We start from the raw sequence: 12,323 nt of genomic DNA, 5'->3' as shown, positions 1-12,323 counted from the left end.
ATCTTACATACTGTTCAGTCACTAAGTCATGCCCTACTCTTTGCAACCCCATGGACTGCAGCACACCAGGCTTCCTCGTCCTGCACTATCTCCTGGAGCTTGCTCAAACTCACATCCACTGAGTCAATGATGCCATCCAACCATCTCATCCTCTGTCGTCCCATTCTCCTCCTGCCTCCAATCTTCCCCAACATCAGGGTCTTTTCCAGTGAGTCAGTTCTTCCCATCAGGTGGCCAAAGTATTGGAGCTTCAGCTTCAGCATCAGTCCTTCCAATGAATACTCAGGGTTGATTTCATTTAGGATGGACTGGTTAGATCTCCTTGCAGTCCAAGGGACTCTCATTGTATTTGAATTTCTTTCGAGTCCAGCTCTGCTGACTGGAGCAGCTTCTCATAAGCTACTTTAACTCAGTCTCCGTGCTGAGTGAGAGTCTGAAGCTTTCCTAATACCCTTGGCCCATCTAACTTTGCAAGTGAAAGGCCAACTCGACTTTATTGTTGCCCTCAATTCTTCCCCCCAGGCCTGCTCTTCATTCATGGACTGGAGGTATTTAGGGTGTGGGCAAATATCTCTAAGGCTGATGATCACAGTCAAACGCTGGCAACTAATGCCTAGTGAATAATCAAGGTGGAGAGCAGGGATATGACAATGGAAGAATATCAGTAGTTGGAAAAAGTTCCTTCATAGGAGGGTTTAAGCCTTCCTTTCCCTTTCTTTGGCTGATCCCTCCCCAACCTGAGAACTCCCTTCTCTCACCTTGTAGATTTCCCTTGTTCTTTGGGTTTGGACTGTGTACTAAGTACCTGCCATAATGCCAACTTCCCTGTTTTGGCTCCTAGAATTAACAAAGATTTCTCAGAAGAAGAAAAACCCAGAGTCTAGACATATGATTGGTGGTAGTTTCTGACTCCTGGGACCCCTTGGACTGTAGCCCACCAGGCTCCTCTGTCCGGGGGATTTTCCAGGCAAGAATACTGGAGTGGGTTGCCATTTCCTTCTCCAAGGGATCTTCCTGACCCGGGGATCAAATCCACATCTCCTGCATTGACAGGCAGATTCTTTACCACTGAGCCACCAGGGAAACCCTAGACATATGGTTAAATGAACCTAACCTAATTCGGAGAAGGCAATGGCACCCCACTCCAGTACTCTTGCCTGGAAAATCCCATGGATGGAGGAGCCTGGTAGGCGGCAGTCCATGGGGTCGCGAAGAGTCGGACACGACTGTTACTTCACTTTCACTTTTCACTGTCATGCACTGGAGAAGGAAATGGCAACCCACTCCAGTATTCTTGCCTGGAGAATCCCAGGGACGGGGGAGCCTGGTGGGCTGCCGTCTGTGGGGTCGCACAGAGTCGGACACGACTGAAGCGACTCAGCAGCAGTGATGCTAGACTATTAATCTGCTCTCTTGTGAAAACACTGCATACTGAGCATAATGTTAGACTTTTCAACTAAATGTCCATTTTATTTTAAATCCAATGAAAGAAAATTAATCTGTAATGAGCATTTCTATTTCTTTTAAGGTCTGGTTGATGATTTCCTTTAAACATCATTAAAAAAAAAAAAAAGGAAAAAGAAAGAGCTGTATTTGGAGTTAGAATTTCTATCTTAAGGCCCAGAGTTGCCTCTAACTGTGTGACAGGAGATCAGTCACTTAATCTTTCTAAGCGTCTCCATCATTTTTGTCTGCAAAATAAGGATGATGTTACCTGCTTCACTTAAGTCAGTTCTTCCATTCCCTCACTGGTAGAAACTTTCTGAGTAATAAGTATACCCAATGTCTTTTTGCCTTTTAATCTTCCAACACTAGGCTTTTTAACTTTTTATTTTGTATTGGAGTATAGCCGATTAACAAACAATATTGTGATAGTTTCGGGTGAAAAGCAAGGGACTCAGCCACACGTATACATGTATCCATTCTCCTCCAAAGGCCCCTCCCACCCAGGCTGCCACATAACATTGAACAGAGTTCCCTGAGCTATATGGTAGGCCCTTGTTCCAATTAATAAGCTTCAAAATCCTCAAACATTTCCCTGACACAGCTAAATTACCTTTTTGTAAAAGAGCATACTTGAAGATTTAAGCAGACTATTTGGCACTGCGTATTAAAATTTTTTATATGGAATATATATTGCTTTGTTTTGCTCTTTTAAAATGTGGGACTTTTTTGCATGCCTTTTATTTTTTCTTCATTTGAACAAGATAAAATAAAAAGTGAAAATCACAAAGTCCTAGCCTGTAAACACCTCCCAGAGATGACCACTATTAACTGTGTGCTTTGTATTTTAACAATTTTATCCATGCTTATTGTATGAGTTTGGGTAGACTAATTACTGTAGGAAATAGACAAAATTTCAACTGTGTAAACCCCTGTGTAACTGAGGGGTATTTCTTGCTCACAGGACCGTACTGGGTGGGTGAGCAGGTGGCAGGCCGCCCTCCTCCGTGCCGTCATGCAGGGATCCAGGCTGTCGGTCCAGAGGCGCTGACCTCTTCAGCTGTTGTTGACACTCGCCCCGCAGCGCCGTTCCATCCCAACCCACTGCACTGCAGTTACATGTGGATTGCCCTCCTCTTGCTTTCCCCAGCTTCCTGGAAGCACATCTAGCCTCCTGCATGCTTGGGCCATAACTACAGATTCAACTTCACCCTCACAGGCATTCTTGGAACCCACTCAAATTTGTACTTCTTTTTCACCCTTCTTCTTTCATCACACGCTTCTGGTACTTATCCTACGCCTCCCTTGTTTTTTTGTGAAAAGGTTATACCAGCTGTATTCACTTCTGACATCTGTCTTCATTTAACTAAACTACTGACAGTCCACACCCGTTCCTTGCTTTAGCTGAGGTTTTATTTTTTCTGGCTTTATTGAGGTATAACTGCCGTATAACACTGTGGAAGTTTAAGGTATACAGTGTGTTGATTTGATATACTCACATATTGCAAAATGATTCCCACCATAGCATGAAGGAACACCTCCACCCCGTTACATAATGACCATTTCTTTTTTGAGAACATTTAAGATCTCTAGTAGCAACTTTCAATGATATGCTGCTAAGTCACTTCAGTCGTGTCTGACTCTGGGTGACCCCACAGACGGCAGCCCACCAGGCTCCCCTGTCCCTGGGATTCTCCAGGTAAGAACACTGGAGTGGGTTGCCATTTCCTTCTCCAATGCATGAAAGTGAAAAGTGAAAGTGAAGTCGCTCAGTCGTGTCTGACTCTTAGCGACCCCATGGACTGCAGCCTTCCAGGCTCCTCCATCCATGGGATTTTCCAGGCAGGAGTACTGGAGTGGGGTGCCATTGCCCTCACAGTATTATTAGCTATAATCATCATGTTGTACACTGGATTCTCAGAGTTTGCTACTATTACAGCTGGAAGCTTGTACACTTTAGCCAGTATCTCCCCAGTCCCCTGCCCACAGCCCCATCGCAGCCCCTATCCGAGTTTGGCAATTTTTAGATTTCACATATAAATGATTTCATACAATGTCTATATTTCCCTCAGCAGAAATTTTTAAAAAGTCATTTGTGAGGAAGTGTTAACTTACCTCAGAAAGTGGCTTCTTTTGCCTGGTGTTTTCTTTTGATATCTCCTGTCCATTTTTCCTTTTTTTTTTTTTTTTTTTTTCACTCTTACTGAAAAACCCATCTCCTCTTTTGTGTCTCTCCCCCCCTCCCTCCCCCCTCTTTCTTCTCTTGCAGCCACCATGTTGGTTGCCAGCCTCATTTAATCAGCTGTGGCCAACAGCGGTGTTTATTTTCCCTTAATTCTCTCTCTGCTTCTAAAGTGGATTCAGCTGGGCTATACCCTTTCGCTGTGACATTCTCGTGGGATACTCACTTAAGTTCGCTTGTTCAACAACAGTCACTCATGGAGCAGTTTTCCAGACGGCAAACCATACTCGGAGAGTTTTCAAACTCTTCTAACTAGTTTGCATTTGACTGACAGCAGTTCAACCCCTCCCCGCAAATGGAAAGCTCTAGCAAGGAGTTTATTGCTCCCCACGAAGAGCACCTTGACTCAGCTGATGGTCTTAGAGGCGCAGCGGGGGCGGCCAGGAGCCCACGCAGAGGGACAGCCCGCAGTCCGTTTACCCAGCATAGAGGGAGTATCGGGGACACAGGACGCTTAGTTTCAAGTCAGAACGAAATGTAAACAGTCTGGTTTAAAGTGGGTCTCTCCCTGCAGGGTCTTGGTTGGGTAAAGGTCATGACATGATAATTTAGGATTAGTTGACACAATGGGAAGATGATGAGGCGATGGTGTCTTGGGATATACACTGTTGAAGTGGTGATGGGTCTTTCAAGAAGTTCCCACAATGAACAATAAAGTTATTTTCCTTGACAAAATTATGCTAATGAAGAAACGAGACCGGTAAGGTCACACCGGCAAGAAACAGTAAACTGAGCTGGGAGATGGTTTCTGTTCTGAGAGTTAATGCCACTCTCTCTTTTCCACGAGTCTGTTGCATGTTTGCTGTACTTCGTCAAATGTCACACCTTGTGGGGTTTTTTGCTTGTTTGTTTGAATTTTTACAAATATTGCAGCACCCCCAACCTGAGGTCTCCAATGCCTGCTCCAGCTTTCATTCTGCTCAGGTGAAAAACGGTAACAAAACTAACACCTATAGAGCCTTTACTGTACACACGTGAAACCTCATAGAGACATTATTTACTCTTCACAAGAGTCTTACGAAAGAGGCACTAATACTGTCCCTGTTTTACAAATTAGGAAATTATGGCTCAGAGAGGTCAAGGAACTTGCCCAAGGTCACATAGCTAGAAGTGGCAGGGCCAAGATTTGACCTTCAGTTCAGTTCAGTCACTCAGTCGTGTCCGACTCTTTGCGACCCCATGAATCACAGCACACCAGGCCTCCCTGTCCATCATCAACTCCCGGAGTTCACTCAGACTCACGTCCATCGAGTCAGTGATGCCAACCAGCCATCTCATCCTCTGTCATCCCCTTTTCATCCTGCCCCCAATCCCTCCCAGCATCAGAGACTTTTCCACTGAGTGAACTCTTCGCATGAGGTGGCCAAAGTACTGGAGTTTCAGCTTTAGCTAAAGTTTTAGCTTTAGCTTTGTTCTTCCAAAGAACACCCAGGGCTGATCTCCTTGCAGTCCAAGGGACTCTCAAGAGTCTTCTCCAACACCACAGTTCAAAAGCATCAATTCTTCAGTGCTCAGCTTTCTTCACAGTCCAACTCTCACATCCATACATGACCACTGGAAAAACCATAGCCTTGACTAGATGGACCTTGTTGGCAAACTAATGTCTCTGCTTTTCAATATGCTATCTAGGTTGGTCATAACTTTCCTTCCAAGGAGTAAGCGTCTTTTAATTTCATGGCTGCAGTCACCATCTGCAGTGATTTTGGAGCCCTCCAAAATAAACTCTGACACTGTTTCCACTGTTTCCCCATCTATTTCCCATGAAGTGATGGGACCAGATGCCATGATCTTAATTTTGTGAATGTTGAGCTTTAAGCCAACTTTTTCACTCTCCACTTTCACTTTCATCAAGAGGCTTTTTAGTTCCTCTTCACTTTCTGCCATAAGGGTGGTGTCATCTGCATATCTGAGGTTACTGATGTTTCTCCTGGCAATCTTGATTCCAGCTTGTGCTTCTTCCAGCCCAGCATTTCTCATGACGTACTCTGCATATAAGTTAAATAATCAGGGTGACAATATACAGCCTTGACGTACTCCTTTTCCTATTTGAAACCAGTCTGTTGTTCCATGTCCTGTTCTAACTGTTGCTTCCTGACCTACATATAGGTTTTTCAAGAGGCAGGTCAGGTGGTCTGGTATTCCCATCTCTTTCAGAATTTTCCACAGTTTATTGTGATCCACACAGTCAAAGACTTTGGCATAGTCAATAAAGCAGAAATAGAGTTTTTCTGGAACTCTCTTGCTTTTTCCTTAGGTCCATCCAATTATTCAGTAATAAAATAAAAAGGTAATAAGAAGGTGCAAATTACTGATATATGCTACAACACGGATGAGCCTCACAGACACCATGCTAAATGACAGAAATCAGACACAGAAGACAATGTATTTATGATTCCATTTATATGAAATGTCCAGGTAAGGCAACTTTAGAAGTAGAGAGGAGATCCGTGCTTTCTAGGAAGAGGGCAGGGAGTGAGAATTGACTGCAAGTATGCATATGATTACTTTTATCATTGATAGAAATGTTCTAAAACTGAATTGTGATGATGAATGCACAATTCTACAAGTTTACTAAAAATCATCTAATTGTATCAAATTGCAATGCATAAAATTATGGAAACTTTCCTTCAACAAAACTATTTTTAAAAAATCCCAGAGGCCAGATTCTGTCTTCCAGTTGTTACCAGCAACCATTAGATTCAGGTTCCTTTTAGGAATCAAGCCTCAGGTGCCATTCAGAAGGGGTCAGACTGTAGGCCTTACTAAGTTTTCTTACCTTCTTCATGTAAGCCTGGGGAGGGCCTTTAAACTCTTAACCAATTTACACATGTTGAATATATTTACTTCTATTAATACCAGTGAGAACCTATTTCTAACAGGCACTGATTTCACTGATGCTAGCTGTGCATTTCGATAGCATGTATATAAACCTAAGTAGGTAAGTTATAGACCTATATGATATTATCACACATGCTGAAGTGTTTTTAAATAACTGTATAGGAAAACAGCTTCTCCGATGGCTCAGTGGGTAAAGAATCCACCTGAAATGCAGGAGACACAGGAGACTCAGGTTTGATCCCAGGGTTGTGAAGATCCCCTGGAGAAGGAAACAGCAACCCACTCCAGTGTTCTTGCCTGGAAAATCCCATGGACAGAGGAGCCTGGCAGGCTCCAGTCCATGGGATCACAAAAGTGTCAGACACACCTGAGCGACTAAGCACACGTGGGAAGAGAAGGGCCTCCCTGGTGGCTCAGTGGTAAAGAATTCCGCTGCCAGTGCTGGAGGTGCGGGTTTGATCCCTCAGTCAGGAAGCTCTCCTGAAGAAGGAAATGGTAACCCACTCCAGTATTCTTGCCTGGAAAATCCCATGGACGGAGGAGCCTGGCATGCCAAATCCATGGGGTCGCAAAGAACTGGACACAACTTACCGATTAAACAACAACAATATGAAGATAAACCCAAGTGAATTAAGAATACTCGTTACCTGTACTGCCTCTGAAATAGCAATGGACAGAGGAACCTCACCGACCGATTCCTGTGCTGTTATCCATTATATAATCCATGCAATCCCCCACTCCCCATGGCCAGGTTACTTGTTATTATCAATAGTAAAGATATCTGCTCTCAACAGACCACTGGAGAGATTTTTAAACCTAAAAGGAAAAAAAGTCTCTGAGGCTATGGATAAGAGAAAGGTCACCCCAAAATTTAGATGGATCAAAGCTAAGTTAATGATGGAAGAAGGCTGAACAGCTGTTATGTCCCTGAGAGAAGCAAAAAGTAGCTTTTTGTTGGTGCGACTGGTTCCTGGCAGAAAAAGTCCCTGGGCACCAAGGAAATATGTATTCTTCTCATGAACCCTTGTTAAACCTGATTAAGACTGTTTTATCTTTCATAAGAACAGAAATGACTATATTATAGTGACTATGTTTCTTATAACTTTTACAGAGAGATTCGGAATACCAGAAGTTTAACTTACATAGACTCTGGCGCCCTAAAAGAGCTCCCCCTTCTAAAGTTCCTGTAAGTATTAATGCCTATCCCATCCTACCCTTTTTTAAAAAAAGAGAATTATAATGTAGGAATATCCCCGGGATAATGTGGACCTGGGTCATTTTAGCTGTGAGTGGTTGGGTGGCCTGGGACACACCACATCCTGTGACTTACTCCCCACCTTTTCCCTTCAGGCAAGGTGTCAGGTGAAGTGAGTCACATTTTTAAAACCTATTCAAGGGACTTCCCTGGTGGGCCAGTGGTTGAGAATCCACCCGCCAATGCGGGGAATGTGGGTTCAATCCCTGGTCCGGGGAGATTCCACCTGTCGCAGGGCAACTAAGCCCGTGCTCCACAACAAGAGGAGCCCCCACAATGAGAGGCCCGCACACCATAGCTCGAGGGTAGACCCTGCTCGCCCCAACTTGAGGAAGCCCGCACTCTGCAGCAAAGACCCAGCGCAGCCAAATGAGGTGAAACCTGTTCAAAAGCCGGCACCTAGTGCTGGGACTAGAGTCCGCCCCAGGAGACCTGAGAGAGAAAACGCCCTCATGTACGCACGGTCTTTAAATGAATATACCCTCTGAGAGCCCACCGGTCAATTTTGTTAGGGAACAGGTATCGCAATATTAGAGTGGCTGTTACACTAAAACAAACCAAAAACGGCGACACTTAATCTCTTAGAGGTTGGGAGGGACACTCAACAGAGAGGGACAGCACTTTCTGCTTGAGTGCCACCTTGTGAGCTAACTGCAGTCTCAGTGAGAGTGGGGACCACACGTTTTCGTCCTCTGTTGTACTTCACTGCCTGTCTGCTCAACAAAGCGTGTTCAGCGGATGTGTGTGCACATGCTCAGGTCCTCTGGGCACCCTCCTTTCTTGCCTCCTTTCCTGCTCACATAGGCTGTAAAAGATTAGGATGTGAAAACATTACGCAGGAAAAAAAAAGTTAACCTTCATCCCAATACCCAGAAACAATCAGTATTCACATATTAGTTCATTGCCATCTAGGGACTTTAAATAAAAGTATATATCCAAATATATTCCATGAAATAAGCCTCTTCAAGGATGAGTAGAGGTTACCCAGGAAGGGGAGAAGAGAAATACAGGTGGGTGGAATAGCACGATAAAGACACACAAGTGTGCAACCACGTGGCTTATTTGGGGAACGGAAAACAGTTCAGTGTTGAAGAGGTAGGGGTGGGAGACACCAGGGGAACAGAAGAGGACACGGATGGGATACTGACGGGGTATCTAGGAAGTAATAAAAATTTGCTGAGCCACAAGGGAAGCCCAATAAAAACTTAACAGCACAAGGCAATTGCTCCTGTGTGGACTCTGAGCTTCAGTCCTTTAGTAACTCTTTGATTAGTAGACATCAGGTTCCCTAGTCTGTGCAAGGCTTGGTGGGGAACATGTTGGATAATAAAACGTTGTCCTTGCCTTCAAAGAAGCTTACCATTTTTTAAAGGAAGATTTATCTATGGAATTGAAAAGTTCCTCCCCTAAAGAATAGTGGGAAGTGACAAACGGGAGGTACATACCTTTATCTGGGGGTCCAGGTAATTACAGGAGACATCAAAAAGGAGATGGACTCATTTGGGGTTTTGAAGAATAAAGAGATCTTGGTCCAAGTCCCTAAAATGGCATTTCCAGCCCTTTCCAATACAGTCCCCACTTAACTCTCAGGCTCTTGCCCCCTGCTCTTCCATGTGAAGCGCTGTTGCAATTGAATGAGTTTATTTACCGTTCTTCAGATATACCTTATGGAATGTTACTTCTCTCCTTGGTTATTTGGAGCTTCCCATTTGCTTTTTTGAGACCTCAGGCTACTGCTTCCTCTTCAAATCATGTGCCTTCCCCTCTAGGAATCAGGTCAGAATTTGCCTTAGAAGGGGCACCAGAGCTTTCTCTGTTGGAGACGTTCTATAAAGATTTACTGGCAGTGACGAGCTCTTAGCATGGCACGCCAAGGCTCTCAAACAAAGCGTAACTCCACTGCCCGTGTTCTAGTAGCTACAACAGTGTTAGACCAACTAAGTCTGGGAGGCATCTGGAGCCTGAGCTTTTATAGTCATGCTGTTTTATGCACATTTTTATCTTGACATTTTGCCCTGATGATACAAGCTTTGGAAAGTGAAGACATTGTCTTTGACTGATTTCCTTCTTTGTCTGAACATATTTTTATGGAACTGCTGCCGTGGTATTCTCAAGAGGCTGCCATGGGCGTATCATCCTTGGTAAAATAACCAACACAATATAAGGTAGAGTTTGCAAAAGGGAGCCTGGCATGGAGTTGGTAATTAGATTGTCTTCCTGTTGCATCCTTCCCTTATTCCACCCTCCCTTCCCCCGACACACGCATCATACCCTCCAGTTAAAACAAGGTAATCACACACACACACACACACACACACACAAAGAAACCTGAATTCCTATTTCTAGGAATTCCACATGGCTCAAACAATCCCCAGATTTTCCTGAATAGAATAGATGTATTGACGCTGGTGGACTGGGTAAATTCCTGTACTTTGAGAAGCATCGTCCCATCCAAGGGCTGGAACTTGCCATGGTCTCTCAGATAATTGACGAAGGAGTTAGGATGTGATCCTAGTCTGACGTCAGAACACATTCAGCTGTTACATTATTCTACTTCCTATGTGTTAATTTTCTTACCTTGTTTCTATTCTTTTTTTCTTCTTTTTCATGTACTGTAGTGGCATTTTCAACACTGGACTTAGAGTATTCCCCGACCTGACCAAAATCTATTCCACCGATGTGTTCTTCATACTGTAAGTGTGCACACAGGCAATATTCGGCAGTATTGACTTGTCGCTAACGAGAATTAGGGTGCAGCTGTAGATGTGGTTGGAACCAAGTGAAGCAGTTGTTTCGAGGAGGAAGCAGCGATCATCTGTGACAATCGCCCTGATGAATGAAGTCAGGCAAGGACTGAGAAATGCCCGTTGGGTTTAGTAATATGGGGGACTGTGATTCTGAAAAGTGGGACTCTTTGGGTGGAGAAGTCTGTTTGGAGTGAGCTCAAGAGAGATTCAAAAGGGGGAATTAGAGATGGTGAACTCTTTCGGGAAGTTTTACTATTAAAAAGAAGCAGAAAAATGTCTCACTGGTTGGAGCACATGGAATAAGGAGAAAAGGGTCTCTTTTTTTTTTCTAAATAGGAGAACCTGTGGCATGAGTGTTTGCTGATGGGAGTGACTGAATAGAAGGAAATTTGATGATATTGAGGACACTTTATTCTTCACATAGCTTTTCAAACACCTTCCCATGTGTTATCATGTTTGCTCCTTTTAACCACCTTACAAGACATAAAAGGAAGTTATAGTTGTTATACTATACAAACGAGGAAGCTGAAGAATAGAAAACCTAAGGGATTTGGTCTGAGGAGGGTCCCAGGAGCGGTCATGAGTGGTCTCCAACCACTTCCTGGGACTTCTGATTGGGGATAAGTGCTCTTTTCTAAAACCCGTGACATAGTCAAGTGTCTTACTAGTTGTACGGGCATGAAAGGACATATGCAGAGAGAGTTACAGGTTGAGTTTGTACTTTGGAATCAGCAAAATATATCAATAAGATGATAGGATCCAAACTCTTGGGATTTTGGTAGGGAAAAAAAAAAAATAAAGCCCATGCTCCTTTGGTGCAGAAGAGCTCTGTTCAAAATATAACCCATCTTCCAGCAACTAGAACACAGAAAAGGTCTCCAGGAACATCTGCCTGGCAGTGTTTTTCAAGTGAATGACACTTTAATAGTAATCATGAAATGATACCCATCCGTCCCATTCTACCGACCCTTTTCGGGGATTCCACACACTGAGGAAACGAGTTGCTCTGGATAAAGTATTTGTCACGTGAGTCCTCCCTTTGCACATGAGGACTTTCAGGAACCTCAGCCCCCACACAAAGCTCACTAGCTCACTGCACAGGTGGGGCTCTGAGTGCATGTCCACCTAGGTCAGCTCTCACCGCCTCACCGGACCTCTGAGCCACCAGCAGCTAAGAGTCAACAACACCTAAAAAGAAATAAGATAAAATGGAATCATGTCAGGTTATATATTTGGGTGCATATGTACAGCAAAAGCCCAGCTCCAGAGGTGTTTTTTTTCCACCAAGTGTTTTTGTTCCTCTCTTTCAGTGAAATCACAGACAACCCTTACATGACTTCAATCCCTGCGAATGCTTTTCAGGGCCTGTGCAATGAGACCTTGACACTGTGAGTATGGCCAGTTCCACTCCTGCCAACTCTGGAATTTTTATCTGGGTCACTGTCATATTCCCGCAGACCATCCAAGAACCACACTGCCGCACAGTACGTTGCTCTTTGGTCTGCCAAGGGTTACATACAGTTAAATAAGAGTGGCACCTTATGGTGCGGAGCTCTGCAGCTGACACAGTGGTTTAGGCAGCAAGACAAAGGGTAGTCTCTCACAGAAGTGGTCCGCACACTCTATCTGTGAGTGGCCATTCAGGTTTTCCCGACCACATGGCCTTGGTGGCAGCTGTTCAACTCTGCCATTGTAAGGCAAAAGCAGCCATCCACAATACACAGACTAATGAGCACAGCAGCTATGTTCCAACGACATTTTATTGACAAAAGCAGGCAATGGGCCATATTTGGCTTGC

General features: G+C 44.2%; 1 protein-coding gene across 1 annotated transcript in view; it reads left to right on the top strand.

Annotated features, from left to right (window-relative positions):
* Positions 1–12,323, top strand: part of TSHR (thyroid stimulating hormone receptor) — a 157,799-nt gene that overhangs the window by 96,121 nt on the left and 49,355 nt on the right. The window contains exons 4-6 of the mRNA XM_070378547.1: positions 7,635–7,709; positions 10,397–10,471; positions 11,836–11,913. Coding sequence (XP_070234648.1) covers positions 7,635–7,709; positions 10,397–10,471; positions 11,836–11,913 — 228 coding nt within the window. The remainder of the gene's footprint in view (positions 1–7,634; positions 7,710–10,396; positions 10,472–11,835; positions 11,914–12,323) is intronic.

The sequence above is a fragment of the Bos mutus genome, chromosome 10 (assembly GCF_027580195.1).
Source record: "Bos mutus isolate GX-2022 chromosome 10, NWIPB_WYAK_1.1, whole genome shotgun sequence".
NCBI lineage: Eukaryota > Metazoa > Chordata > Mammalia > Artiodactyla > Bovidae > Bos > Bos mutus.
Note: the sequence above shows the minus strand (reverse complement) of the source record. Positions and strands in the feature narration are given on the sequence as shown.